This window comes from Oncorhynchus keta, chromosome 22 (genome assembly GCF_023373465.1).
Source record: "Oncorhynchus keta strain PuntledgeMale-10-30-2019 chromosome 22, Oket_V2, whole genome shotgun sequence".
In the NCBI taxonomy this organism is placed as follows: Eukaryota; Metazoa; Chordata; class Actinopteri; order Salmoniformes; family Salmonidae; genus Oncorhynchus; species Oncorhynchus keta.
Window position 1 is genome coordinate 39,137,845 of NC_068442.1, and position 20,622 is coordinate 39,158,466.

Sequence of the window (20,622 nt, forward strand, 5' to 3'; positions counted from 1 at the left end):
CACACTTTTTAATTTCATTTAATATTCTAACTACGCTGTGAATGTTTTTATGATCAGGCGTCATTACTGAACTGCGTTGCAAAGAACAAAGTTTAGGAGAAACTTGAGAAACAAAGTAGCTGAGACTATTTTCAATCAAAGGAATAAAAGAAGATGTATTTGGAGGATTCAACCAGAATTCAATTATACACAAACGTTACCAGAGCAAAGCTCTTTCTACGCTACATGACTGGTGCGGTAACCTGCTTGGTGGTGCAACAGAATTTAAAACGAATTGTCTCATAATGGCATTCTGCCACTCAAACCTAAATGGTATGCACAATACAAAAGACCTAACCTTTTAATGGGATACTGTAGCTGCATTAGTCTGATTTATCCTCTTTTTAAAAAAAATAATTAACTTTGAGGTCAATACTAAGTTTTTCATGAATCCGTCATCTCTCGCTCATAAAAAAGACTATACAATCTACAGATCTCATCTATTGTTATGTATTTGACCCATATGGAAGATGGTGTCTGTTTGGATGTTAACAAATTGAATGAAAATAAGAATAGGCCGGGACGATACCAAACTACGAAGCGGATTTAACTTCTTTAGGAAAACAGCCCTAATGTTGGAAACAAACATCATAATGTTGTGATTAGGATTGCAAAGTGTCGGAAACTTTCTGGTAAATTTCCAGAAATGTTCCATTAATTTTAGAATTTGGGGATTTTTGCTTAAATTCATCAAAAAAAGGTAGCTTATCAAATGTATTTACATTGCCCTTCTTACATCAGCTGTACAAAAGTGCTGTACAAAAACCCAGCCTAAAACCCCAAAAAGCAAGCAATACAGGTGTAGAAGCACGGTGGCTAGGAAAAACTCACTAGAAAAGGTTGAAACCTAGGAAGAAACCTAGAGAGGAACCAGACTATGTGGGGTGGCCAGTCCTCTTCTGGCTGTGCTGGGTGGAGATTATAACAGAACATGGCCAAGATGTTCAAATGTTCATAAATGACCAGCGTGGTCAAATAATAATAATCACAGGCAGAACAGTTGAAACTGGAGCAGCAGCACGGTCATCATGTCAGGTAGTCCTGAGGCATGGTCCTTGGGCTCAGGTCCTCCGAGAGAGAGAAAGAGAGAATTAGAGAGAGCATACTTAAATTCACACAGGACACCGGATAGGATAAGTACTCCAGATATAACAAACTGACCCTAGCCCCCAGACACAAACTACTGCAGCATAAATACTGGAGGATGAGACAGGAGGGGTCAGGAGACACTGTGGCCCCATCCGATGACACCCCCGGACAGGGCCAAACAGGAAGGATATAACCCCACCCACTTTGCCAAAGCACAGCCCCCACACCACTAGAGGGATATCTTCAACCGATCACACCGATGATTGAGTTAAATACTTTATAAACTACACAAGCTGAAAACAAACAACTTCTGCAGCACAGCACACACAATCAAACTGTCGCGCCACCCAGAGCCCCACCCCAAAGAGCTGAACGAGCTCTCTTTATTTCCTCCTTCCTTACTGCTCATGCGCTCTTAAAGTGGCAGCGCACGGTGAAGGCTCCGTGCAGATTTCGCCACAACCTGCCTAAATGACTACCCACCCATAGCACTCACATCTGTAGCCATGGGTCACATCAACACCATTATCCCAGAAACCCTAGACCCACTCCAACCCACTCAGAGACCTGACTGTGTAGTGCAAGCACAACAACCTCTCCCTCAACGTGATCAAGACAAAGGAGATGATTGTGGACTACAGGAAAAAGAGGACCGAGCACACCTCTATTCTCATCGACGGGGCTGTAGTGGAGCAGTTTGAGAGCTTAAGTTCCTAGGCGTCCACATCCCCAACAAACTAACATGGTCCAAGCACAACAAGAGAGTCGTGAAGAGGGCACGACAAAACCTATTCCCCCTCAGGAGACTGAAAAGATTTGGCATGGGTCCTCAGATCCTTAAAATGTTTTACAGCTGCACCATCGAGAGCATCCTGACGGGTTGCATCACTGCCTGGTACGGCTACTGCTTGGCCTCCGACCGCAAGGCACTACAGAGGGTAGTAATATATAATAATAATAATAATAATAATAATATATGCCATTTAGCAGACGCTTTTATCCAAAGCGACTTACAGTCATGTGTGCATACATTCTACGTATGGGTGGTCCCGGGGAACGAACCCACTACCCTGGCGTTACAAGCGCCATGCTCTACCAACTGAGCTACTGTATGGCCCAGTACATCACCGGGGCCAAGCTACCTGCTATCCAGAACCTCTATCCCAGGCAGTGTCAGAGGAAGGCCCTAAAAATTGTCAAAGACTGCAGCTACCCTGTTCTCTCTGCTACTGCATGGCAAGCGGTACCGGAGCGTCAAATATAGGTCCAAGAGGCATCTAAACAGCTTTTAACCCCAAGCCATAAGACTCCTGAACAGCTAATCAAATGGCTACACAGACTAATTGCATTGCCCCCCCCGCCCCCAACGCTGCTGCTACTCTCTGTTATTATCTATGCATAGTCACTTTAATTACTCAACCTACATGTACATATTACCTCGATACCGGTGCCCCCTGTATATAGCCTCCACGTTGACTCTGTACCGGTACCCCCTGTATATAGCCTCCACGTTGACTCTGTACCTGTACTCCCTGTTTATAGCCTCCATTTTGACTCTGTACTGGTACCCCCTGTATATAGCCTCCACGTTGACTCTGTACAGGTACCCCCTGTATATAGCCTCCACATTGACTCTGTACCTGTACTCCCTGTTTATAGCCTCCACATTGACTCTGTATCGGTACCCCCTGTATATAGCCTCCACATTGACTCTGTATCGGTACCCCCTGTATATAGCCTCCACATTGACTCTGTATCGGTACCCCCTGTATATAGCCTCCACATTGACTCTGTATCGGTACCCCCTGTATATAGCCTCCACATTGACTCTGTATCGGTACCCCCTGTATATAGCCTCCACATTGACTCTGTACTGGTACCCCCTGTATATAGCCTCCACATTGACTCTGTATCGGTACCCCCTGTATATAGACCCGCTATTGTTATTTACTGAAGCTCTTTAATCATTTATTATTCTAATCTCTTACTTTTTTTGTAGGTATTTTCTTAAAACTGCATTGTTGGTTAAGTGCGTGTAAGTAAGCATTTTACTGTAAGGTCTACACCTGTTCTATTCGGCGCATGTGACAAATAGAATTTGATTTGAAGTAGAACAAATGGCGGAATGTCGCAGTGTCCCTTTAAGTTAGTAGTGTCATAAGATTTGAATTAGTTGAGTGTCTGTGATAGTTGACTGAGGCTAAGAACACTTGGTGCTTATTATTCAAGAGGAACGTAGGCCTAGGCTAGCCCTTTTCTACATTTCAGTTGACAGTTTCATAGATTTATATGTGGGGTATCCTTTTGGGAAAAATGGATGGGATAACGTTTAGCTCCCCGTTTAAAACAGGTTTTAAATGAAAAAAAAAATCATTGATTTGGCTTCATGTGCTTAATGTATTCTCTTCTGAATCTGTGCCTTTTGTCTTCTGTAGAACTTTCCACCAGGAACACTTGGAAGATTCTCAATACGACGTGCTCAGAGTCACTGAAGTGCCTGCCCTGCACCTGTCATTCCTAGACCGTACCAGTGTAAATCAGAACCCTACTTTGGTTCAGCTCTTACCTGCAAGTCTCAGGTCTTTCCAAAGAGCATGTTGCCAATGCCGTCTCTCTGCTCCATTGTCTGGTTACACCGAGGGATCAAGCTAAAGAAAGTGCTTTATTTCTCAAACACAGGCCAGGTCTGAGTTTCAACCATTCACACCAACAGTTCAGTCATGCTTCTTAGTTTTAGTTGAAAATTCCTGAATAGTGTTGCCATCACAATTAACATCCTCAACACTCTGGCACTTCACTGCCCTGGTCAGTGTGTATCATAGTTGGAAATCTTTGCACATGGCTGTAGAGGGCTTCCAATTCATAGCAATTTATGTCTATAACAAAGACTGGGACGAGGACCTTGACCTCCAGCCAGGGGACATACTGACCGTCAGCAAGACGTCACTGACATCTCTTGGGCTCAAGGATGGGGACGAGGAGCACCCGGATTGCCTGGGATGGATGGTGGGAGTCAACAAGCGCACTAAGCAGAGGGGAGACTTCCCTGGGACGTATGTCCAGTATGTGGGGCCTGTGAAGATTTATGTGGTGCCCAACCAGCCTCTGCAGCAGAGACCCCTCCCAGCAGCCCCCAGGCCTCAGCCTCCCCCAGCACATCAAGGTAGGACACAGTGCCGTCAGAAAGTATTCATACCCCTTGAGTTATTCCTCAATTTGTTGTTACAGCCTGAATTCAAAATTGGTGAGGAAAACATTTTATTTAATCAATCTACACACAATACCCCATAATGACAAAGTGAAAACATGTTTTTGGGCATTTTTGCTAATTTATTGAAAGTGAAGTACAGAAATATCTAATTTTACTATTCACACCCCTGAGTCAATTCTTTGTAGAAGCACCTTTGGCAGAGATTACAGCTGTGAATCTTTCTGGTTAAGTCTCTTAAGAGCTTTCTTCAAGCTCTGTCAAATTGGTTGTTGATCATTGCTACGGCCATTTTCAGGTCTTGCCGTAGATTTAAGCCATAACTGTAACTCGGCCATGAAGGAACATTCGCCATCTTCTTGTTAAGCAACTCCCGTGTAGATTTGGCCTTGTGTTTTAGGTTATTGTCCTGCTGAAAGGTGAATTTATCTCCCAGTGTCTGGTGGAAAGCAGACTGAACCAGGTTTTCGTCTAGGATTTTGCCTGTGCTTAGCTCCATATCCTGAAACTCCTAATCCTTAATGGTTACAGGCATACCCATAACATGATGCAGCCATCACTACGCTTGAAAATATGGAGAATGGTACACAGTAATGTGTTGTATTGGATTTGCCCCGAACATAATACTTTGTATTCAGGACAAAAAAGGTTATTGGTTTGCCACATTTTTTGAAGTATTACTTTAGTGCCTTGTTGTAAACAGGATGCATGTCTTGGAATATTTTTTATTCTGTACAAGCATTCTTCTTTTCACTCTGTCATTTAGGCTAGTATTGTGAAGTAACTACAATGTTGTTGATCCATCCTCAGTTTTCTCCTCACAGCCATTAAACTCTGTTTTAAAATCACCATTGCCCTCATGGTGAAATCCCTCAGTGGTTTCCTTCCTTCTCTCTGGCAACCGAGTTAGGAAGGATCTTTGTCGTGACTGGCTATATTGAAACACCATCCAAAGTGTAATTAATAACTTCACCATGCTCAAATGTCAGCTCCCCCCACATCTACCAATAGGTGCCCTTCTTTGCGAGGCATTGGAAAACCTCCCTGGTCTTTGTGATTGAATCTGTGTTTGATAAATCTATATATGTTATTATACACTATTATTGCACACGGAGTGAGTCAATGCAATTTACATGACTTGTTAATTAAGCACATTTTACTCCTGAACGTATTTAGGTTTTCCATAAAAGGGGTTGAATAATTATTGACTCAAGCCATTTCAGTTTGTCATTTTTTCTTAATTTGTAAAAAAAAAAAAATCCACATTGACATGTGGTATTTGTGTGGAGGTCAGTGACAAAAAAATCTAAATTGAATACATTTTTAATTCAGGCTGTAACACACCAACATGTGGAAAAAGTCAAGGGGTGTGAATCATTTCTGAAGGCACTGTATACACCACAGACTCCCCACATTGGGGGTCGTGTTTAAATATGAACACCCCAAGCAGGGTCATAGATTCATTCAACAAAAGTGTTAACTTCTGCATACAATAATACGTACTGTACTGTAGGATTACAAGAGCAACAAACCCTGTCTACTTTTTCAACATTCGAGATGATTTTACTCTTTCATTTTTTTTAAATCTGTGATGTCCGCTTATCTTTTATTTGTATTTGGTTATTTACCCATAATTATTGTCTTCACATAGTATCAGCTCACCTTCCATTTCCCTTTGTACTTCAGTTTTCTGCCTGTTGCTCCCCTTCTGGAGGCAGTAAATTGTGTTGCTTGCTTTGGGAGCTTGGAAAAGCACCAGGTCAGTCTGGAAAGGGAGCAGGTAGGGGAGCTTTCTGCTGAAGCAGCACATTCCTCTGGAGCCACGTGACACTGCTTCAATATTTGCCTTCTATTCATTCTCTGTAGGGGGGCAGGTCAGCTCAGTTCCTCTCCAGGCCACAGGCCTGCAAGGAGAAATGGAAATGGTACCCACAGCTGCCCAAGCAATTCCAACCTGTTAGCCTTGGACACGTTTCCCCATGTCCCCTCTCTTTGCTGCAGCCCTGCTACTCTTGCATCTTGCATACTTGCTTTCCTTTTTTCTTTCTATGTCTCTAAAATGCCATGGGTTGTAGAGTAGTTTTTCCTTCTATTTAGTCATTACTGACAATTTGCTCTGAAATGAAAGATGAAAAATGTTTGACACAATTTGATTGGGAGTTAAATCTAATTTATACCTAACGTATGTACACAACACAATTAGTTACGCAAAATGGCTTCCCTGCATAGTTGCATCAAGTTATACATTTTGGGCTGTACACTTCTGTGTATTTTTGCAACTTAGGCCTATCTACTCAGGACAGGCCTAATTGTATTCCTGCATTGCATACGTACTTCAGGTATTTTAAATTTGGCTAACTAAGGATAGTTTGTGATATTGTAGGTGGATTGAGTGCAATATGAACTTGACATGCAATTTAGACCGTTTTTTTAAAGCCCAGGCGAACTATCTTCGTCCTTGGAGAAAAAGACTCACCCATGCTGTATAATTTAGTTTCCAGACATGCTCTACATTTTCATTCTTTTAATTGGGGAATGTTAAAGGCTTATTTTACTGGCGGGACCTATGTTAGTTATATTTAGTCTGTCTGCAGGAGACACATACCATTAAGTGCAGCCAATGGACTAGTAAAGATACCCAGCCTTGGGACAGGGAGTGACGACGGATCGTTCTACGAATTGGGTTGAGCAGGCAGTGGTGTACGGGAACACAGGGAGTGACACAGCCCAAAGCCTGGTGTCCAGGTTTCTTAATTTTCTCCACAATTCTTCCATCCAACTAAGCAGCTGGAGTAGAAGAAAACTGCTTAGAATGGCCACTGTGACGCTAGCAGAGACTTTGAGAGTTCAATTGCTGAAATGTGATTATTTTTTGATTGCTCAACATCTCAGGAACTCTACAACAAAGCATTTAAGACTGAGGCAACTAAATATAAAAACTGACATTTTCAAGGTGGTGTAGACATAGGCTTACTGCTTCGTGGAAAAAATACATGTCATCTATGCACTTAAATAGCGAATGGAGAACTGCTTTTCCCCGTGGTTCATTTTCATGCCAGCCAGTTAGGCTATACTCCTGTTGTAAAGAGAAGCAATGTGCTAAATTATTAGGAAAGTTGAGAAATAAATATAGTAGGCCGAGCCTATAGAAGGCTGATGGGTTCCTCTTTTTAATAGAGGCCATCACCCTGTTTTCTAACACAATTGCATAGCCTATAGAAATGTTTTGCAACATGAGCTCATGGGCCCTCATGAAGTGTTTGCATTGATGTCAGAGTGGTTAGAGGGACAATAGAGTGCTGAGTACCAGGCAGTTTGCAAGTTTGGTAGGCCTAATGACCATCTGCAGCATCAGAGCTTGGAGAAGCCTAATTACTGTGACTAAATGGTCATGTGCAATTTGAATGCCTTCATGTGACCGCTGTGGCGGTAATACAGTCACCGCAACAGCCCTAGTCATAGTCACTACTGAAGAAAACATTTTCTGTACAAAAACAAGTTTTTACGTCTAGGGCTATTGTTTTCTTCTGACAATGCGTTTAATAAGCTTCGGTCCAATCTGCCCTCTCACATGCAAATGTTGGCTTTAATTATGGCAGTATTTTGTGCAGTGGCCAATAGGCATATTTTCAGATGGTCAATGCAGTCGGTAGGGTAGGCCTACAACTTCTTGAGCTGTGTTTTTGTTTGAGTCCTCTGTCTTTGATATTGTTCTGTGGAGGATTTATATTATTTCATATTGCCGATAGTGTTTTCAACATAACCTTACTGTATGTAGTCTAATGCACTGTTTGTAGTACAGGCAAATATGTTTTTTTATTGTATATTTATTTTGTTTTTGTATTGTACAGTTGCGACTTAGCAAGACTGACTCAAACATGCAATACTCAGCCACTGTACAGCAGCTAGGTTCCAGAGCATTTGGGAAAGGCGACCCTTGGAAGAGTGAAGGCTGCAGAGAAGCAGGGGGGTGGGGCGGACATTATACAGGAGAGAAATCGAGAGCTGGGCAGCAATTTTCCATGTTTAACGTGCAGCAGAGAGGGGGAATGTGCTGACATGGTACTTTCTGTGAACTCCAAAATGATCAGACATGGTTTAGGCTTGCGCTGCCAGGAGGCACGGGGTGCCAAGCTTATACAGTGGGTCTGAAAATGAGGCTCTGGCGCGCTGCCATCGGAGGTTATGCCTGTTCAGGTTTTTTTTTTAAATTAAAATCCTTCATTGTGTTACACTGACACCCTTGAAAAACCCTCCTCACGCAAAGGGCATGGTGAAACATGGCCTTGCAATGGAGTGGAGGGGAGAGTGAAATTCCTGAAAGAAAATTAAACTGGGTATTTGTTGTGAAAAGATTAAAAGTTATTTAAGGGGCTGTTGGAATTTTGATTGAGCTTTGTTTGGTGTCTTTGATTGCTACAGATTTGCTGTAATAATTATTTGAAAGGCCTAATGGGTATCCTATCCTATTTGTCTTCCAGGGACTTCAGCTCAAGAGTTTGTCCAGCCTTTTCCACCCCCAGAAAATGCCCTCCCCACTTTGGTGAAGTTGATAGAGGCCATTGAGAAAAAAGGTAAGATGGCTGTGTGATATCGGAACACGTTTGAATCTGATGTGTTTAGTACAAGTCATTTGACAAGAGAAGCAGCAGCATTGACCTGGAAATATGCCACATAGTACTTTCGATGTGACATTAATGTATCAGTTATCCATACTTGCATGTAAACTAATGCTTTGGTAGAATATATTTTATGCATGACATGTACTGTACAGTGCCTTCAAAAGGAATTCAGACCCCTTGACTTTTCCCACATTTTGTTACGTTACAGTCTTATTCTAAAATTGATTCAATTGTTTTTTTTCCTTCAACCATCTACACACAGTACCCCATAATGACATAGCAAATGCAGGTTTTTGGAAATGTTTGCTAATTTATATATATTTTTAAACTGAAATATTACATTTATATAAGTATTCAGACCCTTTACTCAGTACTATGTTGAAGCACCTTTGGCAGCGATTACAGCATCTGTTAGATCAGTTCAAGTCTGGGCTCTGGCTGGGCCATCCAAGAACATTCAGAGACTTGTCCCGAAGCCACTCCTGCTTTGTATTGGCTGTGTGCTTAGGGTCGTTGTCCTGTGGAAGGTGAACCTTTACCCTAGTCTGAGGTCCTGAGCGCACTGGAGCAGGTTTTCATCAAGGATCTTTCTGTACATTTCTCCGTTCATCTTTGCCTTGATCCTGACTAGTCTGCCAGTCCTTGACTCAAAAACATTGACGCAGCATGATGCTGCCACCACCATGCTTCACCATAGGGATGGTGCCAGGTTTCCTCCAGACGTGACGCTTTGCATTCAGGCCAAAGAGTTCAATCTTGGTTTCATCAGACCAGAGAATCTTTAGGTGCCTTTTGGCTAGCTCCAAGCGGGCTGTCATGTGCCTTTTACTGAGGAGTGAATTCCGTCTGGCCACGCTACCATAAAGGCCTGATTGAGAGATGGTTGTCCTTCTGGAAGGTTCTCTCATGTCCACAGAGCAACTTTACAGCTCTGTCAGAGTGACCATCAGGTTCTTGGTCACCTCCCTGACCAAGGCCCTTCTCCTCCGATTGCTCATTTTGGCCGGGCGACCAGCTCTAGGAAGAGTCTAGGTCGTTCCAAACATCGTCCATTTAAGAATGATAGAGGCCACTGTGTTCTTGGGGACCTTCAAAGCTGCAGACATTTTTCGGTACCCATCCCCAGATCTGTGCCTCGACACAATGTTGTCTCGGAGCTCTACGGACAATACCTTTGACCTCATGGCTTTCTTTATTTTTGCTCTGACATGCATTGTCAGCTATGGGACCTTTTATATAGACAGGTGTGTGCCTTTCCAAATCATGTCCAATCAATTGAATTTTTCACAGGTGGACTCCAATTAAGTTTTAGAAACAGCTCAAGGAGGATTAATGGAAACAGGATGCACCTGAGTTCAATCTTGAATCTCATAGCAAAGGGTCTGAATACTTATGTAAGTAAGGTATTTCTGTTTTTTATATTTAATAAATGAGCAACATTTAAAAAACTGTTTTTCGCTTTGTCATTATGTGTCATAATTATGTAGATTGCTGAGGATTTAAAAATAAATTGTGGTATAAGGCTGTAATGTAACAAAATGTGTAAATGTAAAATGTATGTGGAAAAAGTCAAGGGGTTTGAATACTTTGTGAAGGCACTGTATACATACATGTATTTAGCTTTGATCATGGTCCACTTAGATCCCCATAGTCTACAAACAGTGTCATTTAAAAGGTGGATCTGCTGCTAGAGGAGACACCCTGGCTTTGATAGGAACTCTCCTCTGCCTTTCCTCATTTGGGCAAAAGTCCGTCCTTGTTTTGAGATCCACCCCTGTAAACGTAATTTGCTTTTCATACAACCACATGTTTCGTCCACGTTCCCTGAGAGGACGCAGGAGTTGAGCAAATCGAATTGAGAAAAGGCCCTCTCCTCTCTCCGTCTGATCTTTGACCTTTCAGACTTAGCACTCCTGAAAGTGTCTCCTGGGCCTCCAGGTAGCATGTGGAAGGCCAGTTTAGTGTTGAAACGTTTCAGTTAGCGTCTCATTCATGTATTTTCAGCTCTGGGAGCTGTATTTTGGTTGTTTATAGGTGTGACTAATTGATCCACTAATAGAGGCATGCCAGGAGAGAAAATACTATTTCAGAAGGGTAACTGTGTGTGTGTCAAACTCTTGCAGGTTTGGAGTGCGAGACGCTGTACAGGAAGTCTGGCTCCTTGGCTGCTGGCGGTCATAGACAGAGCCTGATTTTTGGTAAGACCCTCTTTTTCTCTCTTGCATATTATGCTTGTGCATGAATTTATTGTTCTTACATTCAACTCTTGCTGAGCTGTACAAGTTGATAGTCTGTTGCCATCGTCGGATAGTCATCCATTCCTGTAGGATAAAAAGTAATTTACTCCGAACCCTGTGACTTCAATGATTGTGGTGCTGTTCATTCTATAGCCCTGCCTATTGAGTTCAGTTAGGAAAATAACTCAGAGGGGTGATGACCATACTGTCCTCGTGGTTCCTGTAGGATACACTACATGCTCTGTTTGTCTTTGCTCTATTTCAACAGTGGGCCATTAACACAGCCTTTGTTTGTGTAGAGAAATAGGCCAGTCTGTTCAAAGGGACGGATGGATGCTGTGCCCCCCCCCCCACACAAAATAAATGATCTTGCATATATTGCACTTCATTATTTCACTTCTCTGTGAGCCCCGCTGTACTGAAGAGTGAGGACAGCCTCGGGAGTGTTATTTTCACTCCGTGACCGATTTTGCATTAATTGCAATATAATTGGCTCTACGAGTTCGTTCCGCTTGTTATTCTGTGCTTATCTATATACATGGCACTGTTTGTTTCGACTGGAGAAAGTAAACACTTGGGTGTTCCGAGGAATCAAGTGACCTGGGACTTGCTTAGCAACATCCATGCCACAATGAGTTTGAGTACGGTCTTCCAAAGATTTGAGCAGACAGGACGATGTAGGCTAGATCAAGTGTCAACAGCATGTTCTGAGATGCACACCCCCACCCCCCACAAACACACCTTTCACATGCCACAGACAGACCGACCCAGATTCTCCCCATGCTCACACACACTCACACATGCCAGACACTCTCCCCACTGTCTATCTGCTCAGATGGAGAGCTGGACCGGACCAGGCAGGCCTTTTAAGACAGCTGTTTGCTAGCTGAGGCGTGACGGAGCAGTAAGCAGCACCCAGCCAGTCTGGCCTGCCTGTCGCATCGGTGAAAGAGGAGGAGGTTGTTATTTTAGGCTCTCAGACACTGTCATAGGACTAGTCTGGACACTGTCTCCCAGACAGCACACTTAGCCGCACCAGAAACTCTGGCTACAAAGCACAACTCTTGGGACACCTTACCACAGAACAGGAGAACCAGCGATGTACACAAACAGATTCTGCCGTGTCTGAATTAGTGACCTAAAGTGTTCTTTTTACAGAGCTCTCGGAGCCTGAGATGGGCCAGAACGACGTCCAGGCGCTCTCAGAGGCCCTGATGGGATTCTTGCTGGACTTGCCCTCCCCCATCATCCCAGAGTGTGTCTATCCCAGCCTGAAGATTGCCCTGCAAGAGGAAGCAGGTAACGGCATCTTTAGCACTAACATGCTTCTTCATGTATCTTATTAAGAACTAATGCAAGTGATTCCAGGAGCATATTCTACTAACAAAAACAAAAACAAAAAAAACAGCTATCATTGAAGCACACTATCAGGTGACTGTTGAAAGAATTGTGTATATTTTGGAATCGGCTTAGAAATACAAAGCAAAATGTGAATTTGGCATTCGATAGAAAATAATGTTGTCGGTTTACCATTGTGTCTCAAACCCAAGGCACTAAGGTTGTCATGCAGTCTCCTTGCTGGTTCTTATTTCCCAGAGCTGTCTGTCGAGGAGACAGGCAAGCGTTTACTGAAGGCACTGGAGCCCCCGGCCGTGCCCCTGCCAGGCCTGCTCACCCTGCAGTACCTGCTCAGACACTTGGACCGAGTGGGCCAGAGCTCGCCCCACAATGGCCTGGACCCTCACACCCTCGCACTCCTCTTCAGCCCTCTGCTGCTCCCCACTGGGTCAGTCTCACGTTTAAAGAAATACCTATGTCGGTATGGGGGGGTTGACCAGCCAATAGACAGACACAGAGGGAAAGGGAGAGAGAAATACTGGCCAGCCAATAGACACGGAGAGAGAAATACTGGCCAGCCAATAGACACGAGATAGAAATACTGGCCAGCCAATAGACAGACATAAGAGAGAAATACTGGCCAGCCAATAGACAGACACAAGAGAGAAATACTGGCCAGCCAACAGCTAGAGGGAGAGAGAAATACTGGCCAGCCAACAGCTAGAGGGAGAGAGAAATACTGGCCAGCCAATAGACATGGGAGAGAGGGAGAGAGAAATACTGGCCAACCAATAGACGCAGAGAGAGGGTGCGAGAGATACTGGCCAGCCAACAGAGAGAGGGAGAAAAAAACTGGCCAGCCAATAGACACAGAGAGGGAGAGAGAGATACTGGCCAGCCAACAGAGAGAGGGAGAGAGAAATACTGGCCAGCCAACAGAGAGAGATAGGAAGAAATGTATCAACATGACCAGCATCCTCTTGAGTTCATGCGGTTGTCAGTCTACAAAGTGTCTGGCTGTAGAAATGGTCTGCAGGTTGAGCCAGCTTGAGATAGAAGCCATAACACGTCTGTTTTCCTGGAAGGACACTATTCTCTGAAGTCAGCAAAATATACAGTACGTCCCCTCAACACCTCTCCAACCAATGTCCCACGTTACTGACCTTTCCCTCCTGTACTGTTGTAAAATATGACTCCCCTCATCCCGTTGAACCACTCTTTCCACCGTACTCCGAATGACTGACGTAGGAGTGTATTGATTTTTGTCCAGGTCAGAAGAAGATTGTCAGGTTTCTGCCCAGGTGCTGGAGAGACTGCTGGTGGTGAGGGCCTGGGAGCTGAAAGAAATGCCACCAGGTAAACACCTTGGCCATGTTCTGTTATAATCTCCACCCGGCACAGCCAGAAGAGGACTGGCCACCCCACATAGCCTGGTTCCTCTCTAGGTTTCTTCCTAGGTTTTGGCCTTTCTAGGGAGTTTTCTACACCTGCATTGCTTGCTGTTTGGGGTTTTAGGCAGGGTTTCTGTACAGCACTTTGAGATATCAGCTGATGTACGAAGGGCTATATAAATAAATTTGATTTGATTTGATTTTGAAATCAAATTTGATTTGTCACATGTGCCGAATACAACAGGTGAAATGCTTACTTTTACAAGCCCCTTAACAAACAATGCAGTTCAAACAATAGAGTTAAGAAAATATTTAATATATAAACTAAAGTTTTTTAAGAAGTAACACAATAATGAGGCTATATACACAAGCTCACAACAATATATCACTCTCACTAAAAAACATCTCTATCTCTTGGGTCCATTTTGAATGGATGTCCCACTGTGTTGTGACACCACCACCTATTGGTCCCTTTGACAGCCCTACCTCCCAAACCTTCCAAAACCAAAGCCATGGCATCCTCTGTGATCAATGGAGACGGCAGCAAGATGGCCGATGCAGAGTGGTACTGGGGAGACATTTCCAGGTACAATTTATCTGGCTATATAATTAATCCAGTGTTAATGTCCACACTTGGTTAGTTACAGTTGAGACCACAATCTTCTGTTTCAAGAAGAAATGATTGTCACTTGTCACTCATCTTACTCACCCAGTTTTAGTGACGTAATCATGATATTTTTTCCAGAGAGGAGGTGAATGAGAAGATGAGAGACATGCCGGATGGGACTTTCTTGGTCCGAGACGCCTCAAGCAAGGTGCAAGGAGAATACACATTGACTCTCAGGTAAGGGTATTGATCATTTAGTCTGTCTAAAAGAGACTAGTTTGCCTCTCTTAAAATAATCTTCAAGTATTCCCTAGTCACTCATTTCAAATGCAATGACGTTTCACCACTTTGGATAGCTTCCAGAGACTTTCACAGAAGCTCTGTAACATTGCTCAACTGCTCTGGCCTTTTCTAGAAAAGGAGGAAACAACAAGCTGATCAAGATCTTCCACCGAGGCGGCAGGTACGGCTTCTCTGAGCCGCTGACGTTTTCCTCTGTGGTGGAGCTCATCCTGCATTATCACCAGGAGTCACTGGCCCAGTACAACCCCAAGCTGGACTCGCGGCTACTGTACCCCATCTCCAAATATCAGCAGGTAGTAGAATGATTCTGTTAATGTTGGTTTGACTTCTGGGCCTTATGTCAATGGGGTTACTTGGTTTTTAAATAGATGATATGAGAAAAGGAATGCAGCCTTTGAACAGCACCCTTATTCTTTCTGGAAGGCCTTACATTTCTTATTGCACATGCGTTAAGGAAAATCCCAAACCCATGGCATCCCCAAGAGGACTGCAATAGCGTGTCTGAAATGTTATCAAACAATTATGTTTAAGTGAGGAGAGTTTGCTTGCTGCCCCTCTATTTGAAATACATTGAGCCCACATTGAGTGTTCTATAGCTCAACATCTTGCTGTGGTTGTATCACAACAACCTCTCCCTCAATGTGAGCAAAACAAAGGAGCTGATCGTGGACTACAGGCCGAACAGGCCCCCATTAACATCAACGGGCCTGTAGTGGAGCGGGTCGAGAGTTTCAAGTTCCTTGGTGTCCACATCACCATCGATCTATCATGGTCCAAACACACCAAGACAGTTGTGAAGAGGGCACAACAAAACCTTTTCCCCCTCAGGAGACTGAAAAGATTTGGCATGGGTCCCCAGATCTCAAAAAGTTTGGCAGCTGCACCATCGAGATTATCCTGACCGGTTGCATCACCGCATGGTATGGCAACTGCTCGGCATCTGACCGTAAGGCGCTACAGAGGGTAATGCATACGGCCCAGTACATCACTGGGGCCAAGCTTCCTGCCATCCAGGACCTATATAATAGGCGGTGTCAGAGGAAAGCCCATAAAATTGTCAAAGACTCCAGTCACCCAAGTCCTAGACTGTTCTCTCTGCTACCACATGGCAAGCGGTACAGGAGCGCCAAGTCTAGGACCAAGAGGCTCCTTAACAGCTTCTACCCCAAGCCATAAGACTGCTGAACAATTAATCAAATGGCCACCGGACTATTACATTGACCCACTCCATTGGTTTTGTACACTGCTGCTACATGCTGTTTATTATCTATGCATAGTCACTTCATCCCTACGTACATGTACAAATTACCTCTAAGCTGTACCCCCGCACACTGACTCGGTACCCCCTGAATATGGCCTCGTTATTGTGTTGATTTTTAGTATTGTTTACTTTATTTGATAAATGTTTTCTCAACTCTTCTTGAACTGCACTGTTGGTTAAGGGCTTGTCAGTAAGCATTTCATGGTAAGGTCTACACTTCTTGTATCTGGCGCATGTGACAAATAGTTTGATTTGGTTAGTTAATGGTCTTTGTTATTTCCAGGACCAGGTGGTGAAAGAGGACAGCGTGGAAGCAGTAGGAGAGCAACTGAAGCTGTACCATGAACAGTACCAGGAGAAGAGCCGGGAATATGACGTCTTGTATGAAGAGTACACTCGCACCTCTCAGGTACATATTCAACACATCCATTTTCACTGTCACATTTGGGACTGGGTTCCATAGCACTTGTAATGAGCAAAACCTTGTCTGTTTTCCCTGTACTCCAGGAGTTACAGATGAAGCACACGGCCATCGAGGCCTTCACAGAGACCATCAATATCTTTGAGGAGCAGTGCGAGACCCAAGAGCGCTACAGCAAAGAGTACATTGACAAGTTCCACAGGGAGGGCAACAGCCAAGAGATTGAGAGGTATCTACATTGCCTGTTGTAGGATTTTCATGTTGTGATACAGGGTTTGAACTAGCCCTCTGACTGAATTCTGTAGTGATCATGACTATGAAGTGGGGGACCTCTCAATCTTGTCGCTCCACCTTATAGAATCCAAAGTAATTCAGATAAGCTGAAGTCTCGTGTGACTGAGATCCATGACAGCAAGCGGAAGCTGGAGCAGGACCTGAAGGAGCAGGCGACCGACAACCGAGAGATCGACAAGAAGATGAACAGTCTGAAACCAGACCTCATGCAGCTGAGGAAGATCAGAGACCAGTACCTGGTGTAGGTTATACACACACACACACACTTTACAATGCGAAACTGAAATGTTTAAGAACATGGGAACTAACCGTTAGCTTGTGTTAACGCCCCAGGTGGCTCAATCAGAAGGGCACCAGACAGAAGAAGATTAACGAGTGGCTTGGGATAAAGAACGACGTGGAAGAGTGAGTTAAACCAATGTGGCCGTCTGACAGTTGTGATGTATCACCATGTTTAATCATGTCTTATCGTGTATCATATTGACCCTAGTTTCATCCCCTCTTCTCCCTCCCAGCCTATATTCTCTGGTGGATGAGATGGATGACCTGCCACACCATGACGAGCGCACCTGGTACGTGGGCGACATCAAGCGAGGCCAGGCCGAAGACCTGCTAAGGGGCAGGGGTGACGGCACCTTCCTGATCCGAGACAGCCAGTCCCAGAAGGGCTCATATGCCTGCTCTGTAGTGTGAGTCCCATTAACCTGCTCTGTAGCGTGAGTCCCATTAACCTGCTCTGTAGCGTGAGTCCCATTAACCTGCTCTGTAGCGTGAGTCCCATTAACCTGCTCTGTAGCGTGAGTCCCATTAACCTGCTCTGTAGCGTGAGTCCCATTAACCTGCTCTGTAGCGTGAGTCCCATTAATCTGCTCTGTAGCGTGAGTCCCATTAACCTGCTCTGTAGCGTGAGTCCCATTAACCTGCTCTGTAGGGTGAGTCCCATTAACCTGCTCTGTAGCGTGAGTCCCATTAACCTGCTCTGTAGCGTGAGTCCCATTAACCTGCTCTGTAGCGTGAGTCCCATTAACCTGCTCTGTAGCGTGAGTCCCATTAACCTGCTCTGTAGCGTGAGTCCCATTAACCTGCTCTGTAGCGTGAGTCCCATTAACCTGCTCTGTAGCGTGAGTCCCATTAACCTGCTCTGTAGCGTGAGTCCCATTAACCTGCTCTGTAGCGTGAGTCCCATTAACCTGCTCTGTAGCGTGAGTCCCATTAACCTGCTCTGTAGCGTGAGTCCCATTAACCTGCTCTGTAGCGTGAGTCCCATTAACCTGCTCTCTCCCATTAAGCGTGAGTCCCATTAACCTGCTCTGTAGCGTGAGTCCCATTAACCTGCTCTGTAGCGTGAGTCCCATTAACCTGCTCTGTAGCGTGAGTCCCATTAACCTGCTCTATAGGGTGAGTCCCATTAACCTGCTCTGTAGCGTGAGTCCCATTAACCTGCTCTGTAGCGTGAGTCCCATTAACCTGCTCTGTAGCGTGAGTCCCATTAACCTGCTCTGTAGCGTGAGTCCCATTAACCTGCTCTGTAGCGTGAGTCCCATTAACCTGCTCTGTAGCGTGAGTCCCATTAACCTGCTCTGTAGCGTGAGTCCCATTAACCTGCTCTGTAGCGTGAGTCCCATTAACCTGCTCTGTAGCGTGAGTCCCATTAACCTGCTCTGTAGCGTGAGTCCCATTAACCTGCTCTGTAGCGTGAGTCCCATTAACCTGCTCTGTAGCGTGAGTCCCATTAACCTGCTCTGTAGCGTGAGTCCCATTAACCTGCTCTGTAGCGCGAGTCCCATTAACCTGCTCTGTAGCGCGAGTCCCATTAACCTGCTCTGTAGCGCGAGTCCCATTAACCTGCTCTGTAGCGCGAGTCCCATTAATCTGCTCTGTAGCGCGAGTCCCATTAACCTGCTCTGTAGCGCGAGTCCCATTAACCTGCTCTGTAGCGTGAGGCCCATTAACCTGCTCTGTAGCGTGAGTCCCATTAACCTGCTCTGCGGTCACATAATGATTTGGGTTGGAAATACGACTAGACTGTTGGGTGGGGTTTAGCCAGGTTTGTCAGATGTTTTCCGGACTCACCAGCCGAGATGATGCCTGAAAATCTCAAACGCATGAAAACATGGTTGGCCAATCTTATCCGCAAAGGACCGTTAAGCTGTAACACAACTCAGCTCATCCAAACCTATTGGACTGAGGAACATTTGGCATTGAGGCATATAGCAGGATCTTCAAAATTGATGGTGTCTTTATGAGGTCTGAAAACATCTGACAAACTTTGATTTTGTGCTGAAATATCACTTTGACTGCTGTGTTTGGGCGTGGTGTCTAACCAACTGTTCTGTTGTTGACTTCACGTCTGTACATGCAGCGTGGACGGGGACGTCAAGCACTGTGTGATATTCAAGACCTCCACGGGCTACGGTTTCGCCGAGCCTTACAACCTGTACAGCTCCCTGAGAGAGCTGATTCTCCACTACAGACACACTTCCCTGGTCCAGCACAACGACTCGCTGAATGTAACTCTGGCAATTCCTGTCCTAACCCAGCAGCAACCCAGATGAGACACACACAGAACTGAGACCACACACCCTCACTTTTCCCAACAAAAAAGCAAACAACTTTCTGAGCGTTGGGTTTGATAGGAGTGGAAGTGGCAGATATAATGACTGTTTTGACTTTGAAGAGACCCTGTAAATGTTATATTTTTGTTAAATCTTTACAACACTACACAGTTTTAGGATAAAAATATGTTGACTATTTTAAAGTAACTGCTGTATCATTTTCCCTTTCAATGGAGGGAGTTACTTTTTAAATCGACTTGTTAAGGGTGCCATTTTGGGGGGGTAGTAACTTTTTTCAACAGTTAAAGAGGCGTAAGGGTTGGACATGGAGAACAAAAATACCTAATAGACTTTCTGTTTTCATCAAGTGTTGCTGACATGGAGAACAAAAATACCTAACAGACTTTCTGTTTTCATCAAGTGTTGCTGACATGGAGAACAAAAATACCTAACAGACTTTCTGTTTTCATCAAGTGTTGCTGACATGGAGAACAAAAATACCTAACAGACTTTCTGTTTTCATCAAGTGTTGCTGACATGGCTGGATGATTGGGAGATGTGGTAAAAGGCTTAACTTGTAGTGTTTTGTTGCAAGTTCATATTAATACACATTTTCTCCCACAGCGCTATGGGACGCATACAAAGAAAGCATTCTCCTTTCTGTGGACTCATTGCTATGTGCCCTGTCACATAAAGCAGAACATGTCTAGAAGACTAAATTCACCAATGTGTTAATCAAAAAGATTAATTTGTCTTTTTCTGAAAGCTTTTTTTTTGTTGCAATCTATGTAAGACTGTTTAAAATAGTTTGAGGTTGATGATATTAGATGCTGGCATGGCCCCTGGTGTAGCTTGAGGACACTGATTGCTGTGACAGACAGTGACATGTAATGTGAACTGGAGTTGCAGTCCTTGATGGTGGAACACTTGGTGGTGAAAGTGCCTTCTCTTCTAATCCTCGGTCTTCCATTCTCATTCTGTTGATCAGAGTCAGTGTGGATGCCTTGCCCCAATCAGATGCCAAGTGTTTTGTACAGCACTGTGTATGAAACTAGAAATCTGAAATAGACCTGGCTATTGGAGCAGGGATGGGTAACTCCCTCAGACTTTTACCTGGGACTACTGCCACTGACTGCTCAGAGTGCACACATCTGGTTTCCCAGGTTAGGGTCAGGGCTCAGTGCACACATCTGGTTTCCCAGGTTAGGGTCAGGGCTCAGTGCACACATCTGGTTTCCCAGGTTAGGGTCAGGGCAC

General features: G+C 44.4%; 1 protein-coding gene and 1 long non-coding RNA gene across 49 annotated transcripts in view; one reads left to right on the plus strand and one right to left on the minus strand.

Annotated features, from left to right (window-relative positions):
- The window catches only part of LOC118401465 (phosphatidylinositol 3-kinase regulatory subunit gamma-like), a 33,837-nt gene that overhangs the window by 8,885 nt on the left and 4,330 nt on the right, over positions 1 to 20,622 (plus strand). For 37 of the 47 annotated variants that reach the window (XM_052475185.1, XM_052475191.1, XM_052475192.1 and 34 more), the window contains exons 2-16: positions 3,564 to 4,291; positions 8,818 to 8,910; positions 11,082 to 11,156; positions 12,354 to 12,494; positions 12,792 to 12,981; positions 13,804 to 13,889; positions 14,405 to 14,510; positions 14,670 to 14,768; positions 14,947 to 15,127; positions 16,379 to 16,504; positions 16,603 to 16,745; positions 16,875 to 17,051; positions 17,144 to 17,215; positions 17,326 to 17,499; positions 19,173 to 20,606. In XM_052475185.1, the coding sequence (XP_052331145.1) occupies positions 3,967 to 4,291; positions 8,818 to 8,910; positions 11,082 to 11,156; positions 12,354 to 12,494; positions 12,792 to 12,981; positions 13,804 to 13,889; positions 14,405 to 14,510; positions 14,670 to 14,768; positions 14,947 to 15,127; positions 16,379 to 16,504; positions 16,603 to 16,745; positions 16,875 to 17,051; positions 17,144 to 17,215; positions 17,326 to 17,499; positions 19,173 to 19,365 (2,181 nt within the window). In that variant the 5' untranslated portion in view covers positions 3,564 to 3,966 and the 3' untranslated portion in view covers positions 19,366 to 20,606. The remainder of the gene's footprint in view (positions 1 to 3,563; positions 4,292 to 8,817; positions 8,911 to 11,081; positions 11,157 to 12,353; positions 12,495 to 12,791; positions 12,982 to 13,803; positions 13,890 to 14,404; positions 14,511 to 14,669; positions 14,769 to 14,946; positions 15,128 to 16,378; positions 16,505 to 16,602; positions 16,746 to 16,874; positions 17,052 to 17,143; positions 17,216 to 17,325; positions 17,500 to 19,172; positions 20,607 to 20,622) is intronic. The other 10 variants (XM_052475187.1, XM_052475228.1, XM_052475189.1 and 7 more) reach the window with 1 other exon arrangement.
- On the minus strand, positions 17,506 to 18,919 carry LOC127910640 (uncharacterized). 2 transcript variants are annotated; one of them, XR_008075583.1, is made up of 5 exons: positions 18,764 to 18,919; positions 18,224 to 18,574; positions 18,116 to 18,169; positions 17,758 to 18,081; positions 17,506 to 17,649 (listed from the first exon to the last, which is right to left on the minus strand). It is a non-coding gene; the product is annotated as an uncharacterized LOC127910640 (long non-coding RNA). The 2 variants fall into 2 exon arrangements; XR_008075584.1 differs by having other exon boundaries at positions 17,649 to 17,703.